We start from the raw sequence: 21,498 nt of genomic DNA on the forward strand, positions 1-21,498 counted from the left end.
GACTTACTGACTAAAACCCACCATGTTCCTTCTGGAGCCCTTTATGTACCAGGGCCATGGTAACTCGCGCGAATAATCCCGTAGCCCCGACAGTTTTTAGACCTATAGGCGTTAAATAGCGGGAAATACGTGCCTTATTAAATGGAATAAATAAAGCCTCAAAATTAAACAAAACCATTTAATATATTAAGTTATAAATACATAACTTGGGCTATATACATGCACAATAATATAATACAATGCAGATCACAGTCTTATATGGTATTCAATATATTGAAATGTCGGATGTCTGTTGATGCGAACTAGCTAGCTACCTCAATGGTGATCGTCAAAATAAATCGTAAAAATTAAAATGTCTAATTAAAAATTTGAATCGTATATGGAATGAAATTATTGTGATTTCTTTCTTAGTCATACAATTTGGGGATGTAAGGGCGCGCCTAGACGGGCCTGTGTAGCCCATCCAGACGGGCCTTAGTTCAAATTTTATTTATCATGTCACAGTTTAAAAAATCTGATCAATTCATGATACATAAAATATTCTAGTTTAAAGGCCAACAAAAGTGACCTAAAAAAATTTGCTAAAGTGACCAGCTTCAAAAATTAAGATCAATATAATTCGATATTATTGTTACTACAAGATCATTATTACAGAAAATATGTTTATTGCACGACAAAATCAAAATATGGGGTGTGTCGTTCACAATCACATTAAATCCTATCGCATATACTTTATAATATTCTATGAGAAATTGTAAAAAAAAAAATAACCTAATCCATTCAGTGGTTTAACCACAGGAGTCATTTTTCGTTTTTATAATTTACAACATCATGTGTAAAGCAGAGATTAAGTTAGGAGTATCGAATGTATTGATCAGTTGACAGCTGTCAGTTTTCAAGGGAGAATTTCAGTTGTTTGTAATGACTGACTTTTATATGGTGTTCTAATTTTCACACATTTTTATTCTATTTACTTTGTTTGAAAAATTCATTTTTTTATTTTTACGTATTTTTCTTTTTTGTTTGTATTAATCGACATATATTTTAAACAGTATATTAACGCATTTCATTTAATGTGATTGTGAACGACACACCCGATATAAGTTCAGTTATATTCGAGAATAAATCTCAACCTTAGTCTAGAAAATAAAATTAAATTGTGACCTAAGGGTACAGACGCCAGCAGGTCAACCTACTCGAATCTGTCAAATTTTACCAATCGAATATTAACCTTCCACTATTGTGATAAGGTTGAAAATCTATTGAAGACATTTGACAGATAGAGTTAGGTTGACGTTCTGTCTTCTGTACAAATCGTATATAGAAGAAGTGTTTATTTTATTGCCAGTTGAAAAAAACGTACCATGTTATGGTAGTTTTTGTAAAGTTATTAAGTTAAATAATTACATTTCTTCGATATTTACAATTTGAAAACATAAAGCGACATTAAATATTAAAATTAATGGAAGATCTTTCGTTCAATTGAAAAGGAAATTAAAACCTATGTTTGTGACGTCATTTGTCAGTAAATGTTAGACTTTTTGGTAATGCACAATATTATACTAAAAATATTTTTTTATTTGAATACAAGGATGTATCAATTCTCCATATTTTGTATGTTTTCGACAAAGATACGTGGGAATAATTTTTGCCGCCTATCCACGGTTTAGCGTTTCTTAAAAAAAGTAATAATTTAATTATATTATGTCCTGTGAAATGGTATTAAAATATAATGCATTACCAAAACAGCCTACACATAAAATTAAAATGATATATTTACAAAATTATCTATAATCACTTGATTTAGTAACTTTATAGTTAAGTTACTAAAATTATTATTACTAAATATCTTAATTTAGTCGACGCGACTTATATTAGTATTGGCATTATTATATTAATTTGTAGTACACACTGAAGCCACAATTTCGGCTCTTAAATTAAGAATTTAAATCTGTATGTTCCACTAAATGGAGAATTCCATTGGTTTATCAGAAAAGAAAATTGTTGCTTCAGTGTATAACTACTTAAATATGAGCAAAAAGCTTAATTTCTGCGTACAAATCTAATATTGTAAATTACCATTAAAAAAACATTTTGTGTAATATCTTGTCCATCACGAGCCCTTCTAATGTATTTTGAAATCCAAAACATGGGAAAATTATTCACATTTCAAAATACATACTAAAATTTTCAACTACAATAAATAAATTGCCAAAAAACATAGATACAGTCAATGGAGAACCTGTTTTTTCTAACAGCCAGTTTCTTCATCAAAAGTTAAAGCCAAAGTAAAAGTCAAAGTAATGTCTAAAGTAAAAGTAACGGTCAAATTCAATATTTCTATTAGTTTTGCTGTCACTTTAGCCTTGAAAAACGAATTTGACCGTTACTTTTACTTTAGACATTACTTTAACTTTTACTTTTGATGAAGAAACTGGCCGTAAGTCGCATAAAATAATCCTTTAATAGATTCGTACACCAAAAATAAGCTTTACATACCGAACTAAACTAGTGCAGTACGCCCACGAATTACATCTAGTACAGTGTAAACATTCGAAAAGACACGAGAACAAACTCGATTGTATTTACAATAATTTTATATCTAGCGCCAGAGTGACAAGACAGCCATTTTAACCATGTTTTTAATTTTTCGACGCCTCGATTTTTTACCTTTAAGATTGGGTATGATGGAATATTTGAAAGTAGAAAGGGTTTTCAAGGTTTTCATGGATGTTATAAAAAAAATTAAAGAGGGGGCATTATAAGTGCCTCCATGAATTTCTTTCATGTTCAGTAAAGTAATTGTTCAGAAAACTATTATTTTCTGTAACGAGTAATATTTAAAAAAAATATTTAAAAATTTGAAAGTTCATAAATACACATTGTATTTTTATACTTCATCGTGGTGGTGTCATTTAATACCCCAAGTAGTCATATAAGGAAAATTGCAGACTCAATAAGCTACACTCACTAAAACATTGGGACATTCATATAAAAATCTACCATTATAGTATAGGGTGCTTGACACCCCCCAAGTTGGGGTTCAAAAAACCCCAAGTGAGAAATTACGAGTAGTCACAATAGTTACAAATTATATTCCGTTTGAGTGAGCACTTAATTTAAGATAAACAATCTTGATATCTTTATTAAAAAGCCTAAAACAAAGTTAAAAATCAATTGATCATTATTGTAAGCAATATTTTATTTGTTTAATATGTTTGTGAAAAAAGTCTTATCAACAAGACTGTTTGTTCGCGCGAGTTACCGCCGCCATGGTACACTGTGGGCTCCAGAAGGAACATGGTGGGTTTTAGTCAGTAACAGTCTGACACTCCCTCGCGCTGCACCCACAGCCGGAGGAGCCGTCTGATGATTACCCACCAAAAAAAAAGGTATGCCTCAGGGACAACGTTGCTTTTCAACCGTGTATTTTTTGGAATCTTACTTCAGTTGGTTTCAAAGGAGAAATATTGGACAGAGAAATTGTGCCTATGAGGTTTTTCGAATGTGTTCGAATGGTTTTAATCGCTTCAGGGATAACTAGCTTTTCAATATTTTTGTTTTTGGGGAGTCATTTGATGATTCCCAGCAAAAAATAGTATACCTTTAGTTAAGTGCTTATTCAAATGGATTATATAGGAATAATAATAGTGTATTACTAGTATATTCGCTAGCCCCAGGTGGGGTAGTACTTGGTCCAGTCGTAGTCGGGCGCCAGGAACACGCGGCGCCCGCGCACAAAGCATGTGACTATGCCGCGGTACGCCGTGCGGGGGACGCCGCTCTGTGCAACGAAAAATAAAATAACAATTAGGAGGAGAAAACGTAAAAGGAATTAAAAACTGTAAATATATAGACAATGCAGCCAAAAAGTTTGGCTATCAATCTTTTCACAGATATTTTTATTCATGAAAGCCCATAGGCAGAGATATAATATTAGGAGTAGCGTAAAACCCCATAACCCCATTGCTGGACACTGCATTCTATTGCTGCACATTGCATCCAATTGCTGCACATTGCATCCTATTGCTGCACACTGCATCCTATTGCTGCACATTGCATCCTTTTACTACACACTGCATCCCATTGACCGAAAACCTGCTAATATTGCTACAACTCACTCTAAAGTCGTCCATAAGGCCCAGTTTCTTGGCGGCCCGCTGGTAAGTCTTGGCGTTGCTGTACATGACCCGCACGGCATTGTTGCCGGAGACGCCGCTCGCCACCTCCTCTGCCGTCATCTCGGGTAGATTGTATACTTTTTGGACTAGAGCGTCGTCGTAATTTTCCTGAAAAAGGGAGAAATTTTTGAAAACATTTGGAATTTACAGGTTTAATTTAATTTTCCAACATTACATTTTACAATTTTATAAAATGGGGGAGGCATCTGTGAGGGAAGGAAAAAGAAAGAGCGAAAAGGGAAAACAGGAAATTGGATAGTAGTTAGAGCGAAAATTAGTTTGAGTGTCAAAAAGTGGTAATAACATCTACAGCAAAAAGTAATTAAAACGTGGAGAAGAGGTCGGTGAGAACTTACCTTGAGTAAATATGTGAGGTTTAACTTTGTAAATTCCACATATTCCATGTTCAGTTGAATGTTACGAAGATGTATATCGAAGAATAGGCCTTTGCTTACGCCTATCTGAAAGGGAACATTATTTTTATGAATACTTAAACATTTTGGAAAAGATGATGTACAAAAGCTAGCTTAAAGGATGATTTATATTAGGCCGGGCCGTGTCCGGGGCGTGCCGTGTACGTGGCTCGAACGGGGCACGCACGGACGTGAAACGTTACATACATTTTGCATGACGAGCGTCGTTTGTGGCCCGGACGGGCCACGGCCGGGCTTTTACTTCATACAAAATGTATGTAACGTTTCACGTCCGTGCCCCGTTCGAGCCATAGTGGAAGATCCGACCTTAAATCGACCTTCACCGACTTGATAATAGAATAAAATATAATTTATGACAAATTTCATATATTAGAAAATATATTAAAAATAGGTTGTCTAAAAAAATCCTGGACAGACTATATTTAAATATTTTTTTAAAAATAATTTTTAACTAAATTTTGTGACGTTATGATAATAAGAAAATTTTTATTCTCACTTAAAGTATAAAGCTGATAGAATGTGCAGCCATTGGGTTGTCTATTATTTACCTGGACAAATTGCTCGGATGTCAGGTATAAACAGGTATGTTCATAGTAGTTACCTTCACTTGAAATGATAATAGAAAAAAAATTATACCAATAGAAGCGCTGTTTTATTACGAACACGTTGATATAGGGTTGTCTGTGAAAAATTTGGGCCCAATAGGGGTTTGCGATTTTTAAAGCTGTTAATTTTCACGTGAGTGGAAATGAGTAACAAAGAGGTCCGAGTTTATCGTAGATCAAACTCCCTTGAAAATCCAGGATATTCTTGAAATGGAAGAAAAAGAGGAAGAATCTAATAAATCCGACGATCCCGAGAGTCCAAGTTTAAGTTCTGATGAATCAGATATTGAATAAAAAATATTTATTATAATATAATTTTCATTGTTTTTGTTTTTGTATACATGCTTTTCAGTAATAAAACTTTTAAACGTAATGCAAGATCTTTAACCTATATTTTTTGTTATTTTTTCATTTGAATTTTTAGCAGTCCACTTTGTATCTCTTTTATTTTCTCTGGAAAGAGAAAAAAAATCTTAGTATAAATATTTTCATTATTTAAGTCATCATATTTTAAGTTACAAAAATGTTTCTATTATCAACCAATTATTAGATTTATAAGTCACTATGAATACACAAATTCTCATAAAAATTTATTTATTTAAATGATGTTATTGTGTTCGATTTTTTATTCATATGAATTATATGTATTTAATTAATTATTCTTTTTGCAACTAAAACATCAGTTGCTCCAAAATAACGCTCACTGTTTACTAGAGTATCGCTGTCATTCTCCGCCGTATAAATACCGAGCATGCGCACTTTCTTATATTCGAGGCCCCGTCACGTGTGACTGCAATGCTGTCCTTTATTATTACACGCTATGCTAAACTCGAACCTCTTTGTCACACATTTCCACTCACGTGAAAAATACAGCTTTAAGATTTTTAAAGCTGTTAATTTTAAACCACAACCCAAAGCCCTATTGGGCCCAAATTTTTCACAGACAACCCTATATCAACGTGTTCGTAATAAAACAGCGCTTCTATTGGTATAATTTTTTTTCTATTATCATTTCAAGTGAAGGTAACTACTATGAACATACCTGTTTATACCTGACATCCGAGCAATTTGTCCAGGTAAATAATAGACAACCCAATGGCTGCACATTCTATAAGCTTTATACTTTAAGTGAGAATAAAAATTTTCTTATTATCATAACGTCACAAAATTTAGTTAAAAATTATTTTTTAAAAATTATTTAAAAATAGTTTGTCCAGGATTTTTTTAGACAACCTATTTTTAATATATTTTCTAATATATGAAATTTGTCATAAAGTATATTTTATTCTATTATCAAGTCGGTGAAGATCGATTTAAGGTCGGATCTTAGACTACCACGTACACGGCACGCCCCGGACACGGCCCGGCCTAATATAAATCAACCCTAACCCAGAATTGTGTTTTCTAACAGCAAATCTTATTATGAGAAAGGAGGTTATACATATTACTTCTTCTTCTTATCAAGTGAGCTTCAGGTTTAATCACCTAAGAAGCCCTAGTGTCAGAGTGTTCTCAAATCCACCGCACAGCTTCTGACGTAAAATTGACAAGACGTCTTTTAATGATGTCGATAGTAGTTTTTACTTTAACCATGTAAAATGTGAATTAAGAAAGAAAAATATAATTTCAAATAGTTCACCAGCTTTTGGAACCCTCAAGATGCAAGGTGAAACCGCGGGAAAATACTATTTACTTATATGCTTACCTTCCCAAAGGAGTATGTCCTTGAAATCTCAGGTCGTATGCACGCCTTGCCGTCAATATTCACTGGGTTACGCAGCCAGTCGTCAAAGAAACTGAAAAGTAGATTGTAAGCAGTTCAGTAAAGAGGAATGTGAATCAACAGATAACTTGTCTTGGGTCAGAATTATATTACTTTTTATCCAGTTGCGGGAAGTAGTTCCCTCAGGAAGCGGGTGAAACTGAGGGGGAAGCCTGTATAAATCTATGAAGAGTTAATTTCTTTGCTTGGACGCGCTAAACTCAGGAGCTACTGGTCCAATTTGAAAAACTCTTTCAGTGTTATATAGCCCTTCTATTGAGGAAGGCTGTAGGCTACTTTTTCTCTGACGGCGCGAAGTAGTTATGTCGGGACACCGAACCTAATGAACCCTATAAAACAGCCATTAAGTTTATCATTCACTAGCCGTTTTTCCGCGGTTTTACCCGCGTCCCGTGGTAACTACTGCCCGTACCGGGATAAAATATAGCCTATGTTACTCGTGGATAATGTAGCTTTCGAATGGTGAAAGAATTTAAAAAAACGGCCCTATAGTTTTTGAGCCTATTCATTACAACCAAAGAAACAAACAAAGTTTTCCTCTTTATAATATTAGTATAGATTACTTACGCAGCGGGCTATTTAGGTGCGAGTGTGAGCCACATCTCTCTCCGCAGTACCCAGCCGAGCCCGGGGAAGAAGTCGGTGCGATGCAACAAGTCGGCTCGAGACATGTCTATCACTTCCATCTTACCGTTATCATATAAAAACCCACACTATTTATCCGACAACGGCAAGTAGTTCCCACAGAATAAGGGAAGGTATACTACTGTAAATCTGCCGAAACCTACACTTTTTACCCAGGTGAACGAAGTAGTTCTCACGGTACAAGGAAAGCTAGACTACTATAAAAATGCCAATACCTACCTTTTTTAACCGGGTGTACGAAGTAGTTCCCACTGGACACTGTCAACTAGACAATACTATAAAATAGCAATAAATAATAATAGTTGGTTACTTACGCAGCGGGCCATTTAGGTGCGAGTGTGAGCCACATCTCTCTCTGAGTACCCAGCCGAGCCCGGGGAAGAAGTCGGTGCGATGCAACAAGTCGGGTCGGGACATGTCTATCACTTCCATTTTACCATTATCATATAAAACTTACACACTTTATCCAGTAGGTCAAAGTGGACACGGGAAGCTAGACAATCCTATAAAATAGTCATAAATAATAATATAAAACCTACACTTTTCATCCTGATGCAGGAAGTAGCGCCTAAAGGACACGGGTAGCTAGGAAATACTTTAAAACTGCCAAAAACTTCACTTTTTAACCGGGTGTGCGAAGTAGTTCCCACGGGCAACGGGGAGCTAGACAATCTTATTAAATAGTCATAAACAATAATAGTTTGTTAAACCTACACATTTTATCCCGGTGAACGAAGTAGTTCCCACTGGAAACTGGAACCTAATAAATGCTATAAAATAGTCATAAATAATAATAGTTTGTAACTTACGCAGCGGGCCATTTAGGTACGAGTGTAAGCCACATCTCCCTCCTCAGTACCCAGCCGAGCCCGGTGAAGAAGTCGGTGCGATGCAACAAGTCGGCTCGAGACATGTCTATCATTTCCATCTTGCCGTTATCTTATAAAACCTATACCTTTACCCGGAGGTTGCTCCCAAGGGACTCAGGAACCTAATTAATCCTATAAAATAGTCATAGATAATAATAGTATATTACTTACGCAGCGGGCCATTTAGGTGCGAGTGTAAGCCACATCTCCCTCCTCAGTACCCAGCCGAGCCCGGGGAAGAAGTCGGTGCGATGCAACAAGTCGGGTCGAGACATGTCTATCATTTCCATCTTGCCGTTATCTTATAAAACCTATACCTTTACCCGGAGGTTGCTCCCAAGGGACTCAGGAACCTAATTAATCCTATAAAATAGTCATAGATAATAATAGTATATTACTTACGCAGCGGGCCATTTAGGTACGAGTGTAAGCCACATCTCCCTCCTCAGTACCCAGCCGAGCCCGGGGAAGAAGTCGATGCGATGCAACAAGTCGGCTCGAGACATGTCTATCATTTCCATCTTGCCGTTATCTTATAAAACCTATACCTTTACCCGGAGGTTGCTCCCAAGGGACTCAGGAACCTAATTAATCCTATAAAATAGTCATAGATAATAATAGTATATTACTTACGCAGCGGGCCATTTAGGTGCGAGTGTAAGCCACATCTCCCTCCTCAGTACCCAGCCGAGCCCGGGGAAGAAGTCGGTGCGATGCAACAAGTCGGGTCGAGACATGTCTATAACTTCCATTTTACCGTTGTCATTCCATGCTGATATGCACCTGGAATATAGCAACAGTACAATATATTGATCTGCCTAGCCTTTTCCCAACTATAGTCTGTAGAAAGCCTGGAACTACGTGAGTACTGGAAGCCGACCCCAAGATAATTGGGAAAAAGCTCATCATCCCCGAACCTTTTCCCAACGATATTGGAGTCGGCTTGCAGTCTAAAGATGCAGCTAAGTACCCGTGTTTTAGAAGGAGCGACTGCCTATCTGATCTCCTCAACCCAGTTACCCGGGCAATCCAATTCTCTCGGATAAGATTGGTTGCCAGACTTTCTGGCTTGTATCTACCCGTAACAACTGCCAAAGATGTTCAAATAACAGTCGGGACCTACAGTTTATCGTGCCTTCCGAAACACGGAAGAACTCATCATGACAAGATGGCCACCCATGCTCGAAACGACCGAGCTAAGCGTTTTATTTTATTTGCACAGTATGTACATACATACTGCAAGGAGATCTGATGTTTAAAAATTACAAGAGGGAATTCTTGTACTATCAACTGATCCACTTTGTCAAAACATTATTTCAGAATGTCAAAACAATATAGATTACCTCCTTTACAATGCATGAGGAATTCCGAACTTATGGTTTTTATTATCTCTACGAAAACACGCTTACATAATATGTCATAAATGTAAATGGCTGATAGAAAATTCTATCTTAACTTAACTCAGGTATGCAAAACATTTGCTGGGAAGTTTGTTGCGCCACTTCTTCTTCCCAGCAAAAACACATAGGAAGTGATGAAGGGTGGGCGGTTTGGGGGCAGTCTTATGTAATTTTTTTTTGACGTTCGAAAAGTGCTGTTTTGCAGCCAAGTTTGAATAAATGAGTTTTGATTTTGATTTACGATGAATTGCACCATTTAACTATAACGATAACCGAACCATTTTGCAGTTGTCAAATCGCCGATGTGAGCAATGGGCGGCAAGTATACGGCTGGTTATGGTTTGGTTATCGTTATAGTTAAATGTTGCAATAGAGTCTTAGTGTATAAAATATAATGATGATGATGATGATGATTGTAAACTTACCAAAGCGTATGGTCTTTAAGGAGTAGGGGATATGTGCCGAGGAAATACTCGAAGAAATCCGGGGATATATCCAGGTCATCTGAAATTAATGATAACAATCAATAAATCCCCGAGTGGAGTATATTCATGATGGAAATAGTACTTACTTAAATGTTCTGACAAAAACATTAAAATGAAGTTATAAAAAAACACTGAAACGCAAAAAAAAATACGTTTATATCGCTCTAGAATACTCAAGATTGGAAATAATAATGGTCGGTATCATAAGTTGCTGCTTTATTAGTATGTAGTTCCATTATTGTATTATGGTATATACCTATGCCTGTTTGTATGTATTATAATATACACATACACCTATTTAGGCAGGGTTGTCTATTTAACAAGGAGCATCAGGTTGCCCGGGTAACTGGGTTGAGGAGATCAGATAGACAGTCGCTGCTTTTAAAACACTGGTACTCAGCTGTATCCGGTCAAGACTGAAAGCCGAACCCAACTTACTTTGGGAACAGGCTAGGCAGAAAGAGAAAATAACAGGCGTAAAGTCTAGATATATATACCTACATATTATCCTATTTAGGGTCAAGTTTAAAGTTAGTCTGGACTTGCAACCGTGACATATGAACAGACGAATTGAGTTTTATTTCATTGATAACAGGAACAATGCAAAGAGATTGTCTATGACCTTGCACTGAATAGGGGAAGGGGGACAAGATGGCGGTGTCTCAATTATTTTTTTAGTGAGTTATGACCTAACGAAACTGCAGGTTAATTTTAACCACAATAACATATGTTTTTTTTTACATATTTTTGCAGAAACCGTTTCTGCAGAAATTATGATGTTCTATTATGGCAAAGTCACTGAACTTTGCTTCCTCTGGTAAAATTGTTAGAGTGCAAATTAGTTTGCCACCGGCCAGCGATCAGCAAACAGAGATAAGTTTGAACATATTTTGGAAAAAAAAAACATTGAGACTTTATATTTAATAGGTGTTTAGGCCATCTTCATAAAAATGTCAAGATTCTACATGACTAAATTGTTACTCCTGTAGTATAACTGCTGAAGCCAGTGTATGGAAAAACCTGAGCTATCAGTACTCCAAATTCCACGTTGAAGTGCTAATACAGTTCAGCACTCGAGTTTAAAGGCTCAAGTTATTGCAAAACAGTTATATGCTCTCCAAGTTTCTGATAACACCTACATATATATTGTATGTGTTTTGTGTAAGCGATAAACGCTTGCTCATTTGCTTTATGACATCGTCTCTATATATTATACAAATCCCTTTATGTAATGTAAAAAAGTAAGTAAATGGTCAGAAAAATACAGAAAAAAGTTTTCTTTATTCCTTCGGATCACATATCCATACCATGACAGCCGGTTTCCACATAGCTTTTCGGTAACCGGTGCTACTTTCAAACTTCCTCTTATCCGGACATACCCATATCTTATTATTTATATTCGCTTAACACCACATATTCCTCATGACATTCTCTTATCCGCACTATACAGTTGTCGATTCGATTCAACCTTAACAGCGACTTCAAAGTAGCGGATTTCCTGCTCGGTTAGATCTTAACAAGCGGAAAATCCGCTAGTGTGATAACGATGCATAATAATGGCGTCCACGGCCGATTTCGGCCACGGCGACTGTTCTCATACATGAAGATCAGCCAGCTGCGCAGGACATATTATAGTGCACAAGCATTTGCGCAGACACAGGTGCACTCACTATTCCTTCCCTCTCATAGCCCGATGGGACGGCAATCTGACACGACTGGAAAGAGATCAGGCGCAGGACCGACATTTATGCGCTCTCCGATGCACGGGTGAATCAATCACCAACTTCCAGACTACGGGCTGCTTTGTGAAAGTTTTTAGAAAACCCACAAAGCGATTTCGGCTCAACCCGGGAATCGAACCCGAGACCTCGTGCACAGCAGCCACGCTTGCGACCACTAGACCAAACGAGGCATAATACCAAAATACTCAAAGTGTCAATACACTTTAGTTGTTAGAAATGTTAACAATATGTTCACGATTGGCCAACAAGGCCGGGCTAGTCAATGTACGGACCACCATTGTGTCACGGTATTCTAACGAAACCATTCATATACGCTGCATACAATTTAGGACAGTACCTATTCGGTGAGTAAGAGAAATATTGACAGTTACGTTTTCATGGATCATCACCTGTCAGCATTTTCACTACTATGTTTGGGTCTCCTGTCAGCCTAATGGGATGCAGCTGAGTAATAGTAACATGGAGCCGCTGACCATCTGCAACCCAGTTTATTGGACAACCCGATACCCCTTGGTAAAATTGGTTCTCAGATTTTTTTATTCCTCTCTTCTCTGTACTTAACGACTACTCGCTTTACAGAACAGTAGAAACGGTATAATTATTTATGTAGATAAAGCTATTTAGACTGACGATTAGGAAAAGGCGGCGGGCAGTGGATGGATGCGGGTTGTCCACGACCGAGATGGTTGACGTTCGTTTGTTTATGCCTAGGTTCGGCAATGGATGGCTGATATGATGATGAAGCTATTTGTATCTTCCAAATAAGTCTTTATTTCTCAAAAAGCATTTCACAAAAAGTATTCTACAAAGGTTGTCTGGAAGAAACCGCTGTTTAGCGATAAGACCTATTGTAGATACCTACTTTCTTTGTTTGTTGTTAATTTACTAGGTTTAATTAAAGAATAGTCTATCTGTCTACTCACCTTCAACAATAATAACCGCCTCATGTCCCAGGGTCTCAAAAACATGGTTGAGAGCAAACTTATAATGCCTGGCTATCTTATAATAGCCTCTAAACTTGACTTTGACCCTCGGCAGTACGATCTCTGAAAGGTCCGGCTGTCTCACCACGGAGATCGACGAGTCTAAAGTCGTGTAGGACTTTATCACTTCGTATGTTGCGTTGTGGCCGCAATCCTGGGGAAAATGGATAGAGAAATAAGTTTTATTTAAGGTTATTTTGAAGACTGTAAATAGGAGTATTTATTGTACCTCATTTGGTGAAAATCGTCAGTTTCAAAACTGCATACATTCGTAAGTAAGACAGAAAAAATATCAATTAAAGGATTTAAGCGACTCATGGATTTATTATTTTTCACTACATATGACTTCTGTAAATTGAGCGTTCAGCTACTTTTGAACATTTAAAATGTTACCAAAATTCTGTCGTTTGTATTGTTCAACAATTTCTGGACGCTACACACAATACGTTGCTCAGCAGTTATGTAAAAGAAGTGTCCATTGAATTTTGGGGCTGACTCTACCAAAAAGAGCTAAAAGTCAAAAAATTACAGTCCAGCCCTTTGCTGAAAAAAGCATAACGTCAGGTCTGTTTTATAAAATTATCGGACTCAAATATCAGTTATGATTATGAATAATAGATGGCTGCTAATAATATAAAAGTGTCGAATATCACGCCATATCGATGACATAAATACAAACAGAAAGAGTTTATGAATTACTAACCACGTTTAAAAAGACCATGAAAGAAACCTAGTTTTGTATTCCCTGAATAGTTTTAGAAATCAATGTATTTTAAGTGGTAATAGTTTTCTTGGAACAGATAGGCCCTTCGTCAATTTGTTATCAATAGCATTTTGCTTTGTAACAATTGCAATAAACAGTTATAAGTATTCCACGGCGAAAGTATGGACAATATACATATTTTGTTTTTCAATGATAGGCGAGACTAGTTTCCGCTAGTCGTACGTATTGGTAACTATTCCGCGCATCCGGATATAGCCTTCCTTGATAAATGGGCTATCTAACACTGAAATAAGTAATTATTCAAAGAGTTCCGTAGTTCCTGCGATTACCGCGTTCGAAGAAAGCAACATAGAAGTACAGACGAAAGGCTCCTTTAAATTGAAAATGTCTCTCATCTAAAATCCGTAGTAAAGCAATAAAAACCTATCATAAAACCGACATAACCTAGTCGTTATCGTGGTATCTAGCAGTAAACCGTACATAATTTCGCTTGATAATTGCAATCAGCGCTGTATAAAGATATGCTCTTATGAAGATTAACATTTTAAACTATGACGGTAAAAACCACATAGGTAATTGGAAATCCTAACTAATATGTATTATAAATTTGAAATAACTCTGTCTGTCTGTCTTTTCTTCACGCCTAAACTACTGAACCGATTTGTGTGAAATTTGGTACATACTTAGTTTTAACTTAAGAAAGGACATAGGATAGTTTTTATTACAAAAATTTATTCCGGACATATAGCGCCATCTATTGGTCAAAGTGGCTAGTTTAAAATACTTCTCAAACTCAAAAACTCTTTCACCAATATCCTTTAGCTCTAATTGACAACCTCAGCGGCATGTGATGCAAATGGGGATGCCTTTGTCCAACAATTTAAGATTTTTACAACGACTCAACCTTTAGAAAACGAAAAAATGTGATACTTCTTCACTTTAAACAAACCTCGTCAAAATCATTTTTTTTATGAAATTTAAATTACAAGCCTGAAATTCCTAGACCTTCTTGGTGACAACATTTTGATGTACCTAACAAAACATAGCGCAATGTACCTCTTTATATTATCTGCATTTTTACATGTTTCTACAAATAATAAATGACTTTGATATTGATGCAAAACACCTTTTCATTAGGTAACATACCGTTTATGAATTAAGTTTATTTCTTTTAATTATTTGAAACACAAACAAGCAAAAGAAGTCATAGAAAAGCGTTGATAATCCCCACTAACAAGGCTTTTGTGGTGAACAATAAAATGAGGACTGATTTATTGATTCTGAAGTCATTTTGTCCGTTTCGCGTTTCACGAAAACATATACATGGTGCAATTATACTCGACTGACAAGAAATATTCTGTTTTTCAGACAATTTTTTACTATTTGTTTTAATTTTGCGAAAGCTTATTTACTGTTTTTGAAAAAAATAAGCACCGGTAGGATCTATACGACGGGAGGACGACAATCCGACACGACCATAGAGAGATCAGGTACAGAACTGGCAGGCTTACGGTTTCTTGTGAGACAGGGGATGGACCCCACAAAAACAACGAGGCAGTAAATACTGCAAATCCTCAACTCAAATTCAAAAATCATTATCAAAACAGCACTTTTTGAAAGTCAAAATGTACAAAAGACAACCAAGAGACAGCCAAGACGCACATCTTTCACCGCACCGAAGAAGAAGCTGCGTAGCAAATGTGTCCTTGGAAGAAGAGGCTCAACAAACTCCCCAGCAATACCACACAAAATGTAAACTAATATTCATGGGAGAAGCTATTAAATGCGCTTACCTGACTAACTATAATAGGGAAGGTCTCCTTACTGGGCCTGAACTTCACCAGGTTGTCTAGACACCTCTTGACTGTCACTCTGTCACACGCTATCACTAACACTGGCAGGATTGGTTGCGCTACATCTGAAAAGAAAAAACATTGAAATATAGTCAACATATAGTAAAAGGAAACTAAGGAAAGCCTGTGTTCGCGCGAGTTACCGCGGGTCTGGTACATAAAGGGCTTAAGAAGGAATATGATGGGTTTTAGTCAGCAAGAGTCTGACACTCCCTCACGCTGCTAATCCACAGCGGGATAATTTGATGATTCCTCATAAAAAAAGGGTTTCGGATAGACGATGACCTGAGCAATTTAACAACATAATACCCCTCTTTGCATCGGGGGCTAAAAAATAGGAAACCGTATTTATAACCCATTTACGTAAAATGTAGATACAGTATATATGTCACAACGATACAGTATATATTTCAACGATTTTCATTCATTTCAGTAACAATTTTATGGCCAACGGCATTCGATATGCATACTGGTTGGTGATAAAACATTCAAACTAGTGTTCTTTGGTTCGTCTTAATACTCCTGACTCTATTCCTCTACTAGCCGTTTTCACCCGCGCCCTGTAGTGGGAGAACTACGAGTGAAAGAATTTTACAAATCGGTTGAGAATTTTCTGGGCCAAACAAAAAATATTACAATAATACATAATGTGTAATAGGTGCATGTATGTAATGGGTAGGGTACAAACAAAAAAATATTTCCTGTTTACTAGGATATTAGAATAGAGGTAGACAGCATAGTTAACAGGATAACAATCAAAAATAAAATCAAGGTAATTACTGTAGCAAGGATAAAACTAAACCTTTCTGATAACAAAAATTAGGTACATTCACGTAAAGATAATAATAGCTATCCTCTAATTGACACAATTACTTCCAACTGTACAAAAATCAACTCTTATCCTTTGACATAAGGTCGAAAGTTCTTAATTTACTTATTACACTGCAAGCCAACAATACAGGCCACACAATACTAATAAAACAGCTTCATTAAGATAAAAAGAATCATCAGTTGACATCTGGCGTACATGTGGCTGATAAAATGAGAATTGCTATCACAACTTTTTTTAGGGTCCCGTACCTAAATGGCAAAACGAGACCCTATTACTGAGTCAGCCGGACAGTTACGGCTGTATCTCATGAACCGTGATAGTTAGACAGTTGAAATTTTCACAGATGATTTATTATTGTTGCCGCTATAACAACAAATACTTAAAAGTAGAATACAAAATAAGATAAAAGTGATTGCTTCGACTAGAACTGAAAAGTTCTTACAATTCAAATGCAATTCGAAATATTGTTTATCCTCGTTACGGGTAGTCAGAAACCAGTAAGCCTGACACCAGTCTAACCAAGGGGTATTGTGTTGCCCGGGTAAGTGGGTTGAGGGGGTCAGACAGGGCAGTACTCCGTGTAAAGTACTGATTCTCAGGCTACATCCGGTTAGACTGGAAGCCGACCCCAACATAGTTGGGAATAAGGCTCGGAGGATATGTATACGAAATATTGTTTATCGGATTACATTCTCATTGTAAGAACTTTTGTAGTAAAACAATCGCATTAAAAATTACTTGAAGCTATTATTATTAAGCTACCCGAATGATTAGATCATCTCTAAATAAATAATAAATAAATAAATCGAGTTCTTTGCTAATTTTACAGATAGGTAAAGGTACGGAACCCTTAGTGCGCGAGCCCTATTCATACTTGGCCGGTTTTCACCGATAAGATTGTGAGATATGTGTATCTGTGTAGTAACAAAATTGTTACATTTCTAGTCATTGATAAGTCTACATATTTAGCTAGATGGTTCCAGATAATATCAGATTTTCTTATCAGCCTGAAAATATGGTTCAGGAAGAAATTATGTGTGAAATACGCCCATCCCATACCTACTCGTCCTTCCCTTATTCTCTCAACGGAATTTATAAAACAACTGGCTTCCGCCCGCGGCTTCGCCCGCGTAGCGTTCGGTTATATCGCGTTTCCAAGAGAATTTTTCAAAAGTCCGGGATAAAAACTATCCTATGTTCTTTCTCAAGGTCAACTCTATCTCTGTACCAAATTTTATCAAAATCAGTTCAGTGGTTTAGACTTGAAAGCGTAACAGACAGACAGAGTTACTTTCGCATTTATAATATTAGTAGGGATGGGAAAAATGGCTTCTGTACGTACCTATTTACATAATAACACGTTTCTTTTACAGTAGGTAAACACAACAATTATTTTACCTCAATACTAATTATTCATACAAAACGTTACCCTCCTTTCTTTGCCGAAGTCGGCGAAATTACACCATTGCATTGTCATTCTCGAGTCTGAAGTAAGATCAGACAAAACATGTAACATTGCTTGCTTACATAACAGAACTAATTGTTTTCACGAGCCACTGAAGGTTAACATTCCGCTGAAGAGTTTCAGTAAACGGTTTGTAGATAGATTGATTTACATGCATGATCATTTTCATAATGTTAGGTACGAAAATTTGATTTTTGACTTTTAATTACTGTAAGAAAAAAACTAAATAATAATTCAACATTGTAATGTTGACTGTAAGATTAGCAAATCATTGCATCCTGGCCGATTATCGGTCACGGCGCCTGTTCTCATATAAGAAGATCAGCTAGCTGCGCAGAACATATTATTACAAGCATTTGCGCAGACACAGGTGCATTCACTATTCCTTCACTCTCATAGCGCGATGCGACGGCAATCCGACACGACCGGAAAGAGATCAAGCGCAGGACCGACATTTACGTGCTCTCCGATGCACGGGTGAATCAATCACCAACTTCCAGACTACGGGCTGCTTTGTGAAAGTTTAAGAAAACCCACAAAGCGATTTCGGCCCGACCCGGGAATGGAACTAGAGACTCGTGATCAGCAGTCGCGCTACGCGACAACTAGACCGTTGAGGCAGAAGCGATTGGCAAATAAATAGGTATGTAAGTATTTTTAGGTAGGTAGGTATTTTTTTATATATCAAGGAAAAGTTTCACATGTTTGTACCTACTGATAAGTTTCACGTTTATTTTTTTATCAAGCACCTATTTAATTAAAAACCGCAAGAGCTCGGAATACCTAAAAAATATAGTTTAGGTTAAAATTGAGGAAAAAACTTTGACTTAATTATTATACAGTTAAAGTTATTTAATGTTTGAATCATTAAAAACTAACTAGCTAACAAGCCAATTAATAAAAAAAAAATCATATTAAATGATTATTTTTTCTATTGAAACATAAATTTATAGATGACTAGCTTCCTCCTACTGTTTTATCCATGACCTAAGGGAACTATTTCCCGAGCATGGTTACAAAAGTGGCAAGTTTCATTGAAATTATGTGGGTAGATTTTGCTTGAAAGAGATAACTTTCTCATCTATACTAATATTATAAAGCTGAAGAGTTTGTTTGTTTGTTTGTTTGAACGCGCTAATCTCAACTACTGGTCCGATTTGAAAATTTCTTTCAGTGTTAGATAGCCCATTTATCGAGGAAGGCTACTTTTTATCCCGGTACGGTAAGTAGTTCCCACGGGATGCGGGTGAAACCGCTGGCAGAAGCTAGTTAATAATATCTCTCAATCTTAGTATAACCAGTATATTTTGTTAAACATTTCATGGTGTACATCATCTCGTCTTCCGAGCCTTAACCCGACTATGTTGGGGTTGGCTTCCAGTCTAACCGGATGCAGCTGTGTACCAGTGTTTTACACGGTGCAACTGCCTATCTGACCTCAATGGTGTTCATTCAATAATGCTAACTATCCGTGCTCACGCCTGCATCAACAAAAATAGGTGCATTGACATTTTATTTGTAATTCATTTAGCATATTACTGCTACTCACAATATCAGAGTTGACTGGACTTTACAACCTGTTTAGTGATAACCTTCTTGTTTACGGCACTTTGTTTTTTTTTTCATGAGCACGCATTCATGTTTGGAATGAAAAAAAAAATACTACGCTTCAGACTTTTCACACAACATTTTTTCTTATATTGTTATCTATTATGGAGTTGTAAATAAAATAAAGCTTGAAACAATTAAATGAATTTGTCAACAAACTGTTTAGTTATGTGTAATAGATTATTTTCTTATCTATGTACTCATAAATAGGTGGCATGCCAACCAATTTTAGTAAGTTGGGAAATTATCTGTCTTTTACACTATTAATTCTTAAGTTTGTACCAAACTACATAGACAATAATAGCATTTGCGGTTTCCCACAGTTTCACCCATATTACATGGGGACTACTGCCAATACCGGGATAAAGTATAACTACCAATGCAACTTTTCTAAGGTTTGTATGTACTTTCTAAGTATACCTCAGACACCAATGGCTGATAAAAAGGTGAAGGAAAACATCTTGAGGAAACCTGGACTATATAGTCTGATAGCCTACATAACTTGAGGATAATCCAGCTTTCTAACAGTGTAATAATTTTCACATCAGTTTCTGAGCCCCTAGGGTTTGTATATCTGTGTAATATACCAACAAAAAAAAATCTTCTTAATTAATTTACTTTATAAGTTATAAGTTTATATGGTATGACTACACAGGTCTTAACAACACATAGTAAATATGTAAACAATTTTAAAATACCACATACAATAAGCTGGCTAAATTATAAGTTCCTGTTTTAGCCAGCATTTCCCCCACATCCAGGGGTAATTATTTCCCATACATGGATAAAATTTAGTATACAATTATTATGACATATGAGCTGTATTATTGCTAAGTCTCATATAAATATGTTCAGTTGTTTTGATGTGGATGAGTAAGAAATACATTTCATGTGTATAATATTACAATGATGTGGTACTTACGCTGTAAAACTTCCATATCTTTCGCATTCTCTTCTTCTTCTCCCTCATTAATGTCATTATCTGTCTTCCTCAACTTCTTAACTTTCTCTAACAAGCGATTGCTCTCAGCTATCTGCTCATCCATCTTCTGCTGTAGTCTAATTATCCTATTTTCTATTTCTACGGCGGCATTTTTATAGCTAGAAGTCTTCGGCACTTCTATTACAGAAGCGTACGATATTAGAATCCATAAAAACACCAGACAACCCACGAATATAGTTAATTTCTTGATATTTAAACGCATTTTCGAACACTATTTTGTTAACGTCTATGTGAGAAATATGTTGTCATGGACAACTTAGCTCGTCCATAGTCCCGTAATATATGTTCCCGCTATGCGGTGGACGCAAATGTAAATAAGAAACATCACAATTGATACTCAGAACGTACAATATTCGAGTTCTAAATTCTTGTAACACATTCACGGGGCCAATCACTTCTCACACATCGTTTTAACGACAGAAACTTGATTGTAACCGTTGATTAACACTTTTACTGTTGATAAAGTGAATAGTTTGCGATAGGATAATTGAATAATTACGATTTTTTTCTTTTATAAAACCACAACAAACACCGCTCGTACGTGTGTACACGTCAAAAAACAAATGACGGCTGACAGCTGGGTGACCAGTGTCTGAAATAGTAACGTACCGTAATAAACTGCAAATGGTAGAAAAAATTCGTATTGTTTTGAAACAAGGTGTAGGTTTTTTTCTGATTAGTCTGTTAATGTTTGTTTATACTTTTGTATAAAACGTCACGACTTTTGTTAAAATTATCGATTATTTTCTTCGTACTCTAATTCTTTAGATCTATAAAAGTTTATTTTAAGTTTATGTCAATAAGTAAATAACTCTTTAGATATTCAATATTTTCGTATGAATCTACAATCTATAGGTATCACTCTACTTACACAGTCTCAAAAGGT

The 21,498-nt window shown here is 36.2% G+C and overlaps 1 protein-coding gene across 1 annotated transcript; it reads right to left on the reverse strand.

Annotated features, from left to right (window-relative positions):
* Positions 1–1,235: 1,235 nt before the first annotated feature.
* Positions 1,236–21,171, reverse strand: LOC124643418 (alpha-1,3-mannosyl-glycoprotein 2-beta-N-acetylglucosaminyltransferase). The gene is made up of 9 exons (XM_047182404.1): positions 20,532–21,171; positions 15,645–15,769; positions 13,068–13,281; positions 10,343–10,421; positions 9,151–9,300; positions 6,926–7,016; positions 4,538–4,642; positions 4,122–4,289; positions 1,236–3,784 (listed from the first exon to the last, which is right to left on the reverse strand). Exons 1-9 carry the CDS (start codon positions 20,812–20,814, stop codon positions 3,671–3,673), a joined length of 1,329 nt encoding a protein of 442 aa, XP_047038360.1. The 5' UTR covers positions 20,815–21,171; the 3' UTR covers positions 1,236–3,670.
* Positions 21,172–21,498: the final 327 nt, after the last annotated feature.

This window comes from Helicoverpa zea, chromosome 27 (genome assembly GCF_022581195.2).
Source record: "Helicoverpa zea isolate HzStark_Cry1AcR chromosome 27, ilHelZeax1.1, whole genome shotgun sequence".
Lineage (NCBI taxonomy): Eukaryota > Metazoa > Arthropoda > Insecta > Lepidoptera > Noctuidae > Helicoverpa > Helicoverpa zea.

Excerpts from the sequence above, each read along its gene's own strand:
- LOC124643418 (XM_047182404.1), bottom strand. The coding sequence starts at position 20,814 with ATGCGTTTAAATATCAAGAAATTAACTATATTCGTGGGTTGTCTGGTG. Across the intron at positions 10,422-13,067 it reads GGCGGTTATTATTGTTGAAG|ATGACCTGGATATATCCCCG; the intron begins GTGAGTAGACAG and ends CATTAATTTCAG. Across the intron at positions 4,290-4,537 it reads ACCTCACATATTTACTCAAG|GAAAATTACGACGACGCTCT; the intron begins GTAAGTTCTCAC and ends TCCCTTTTTCAG.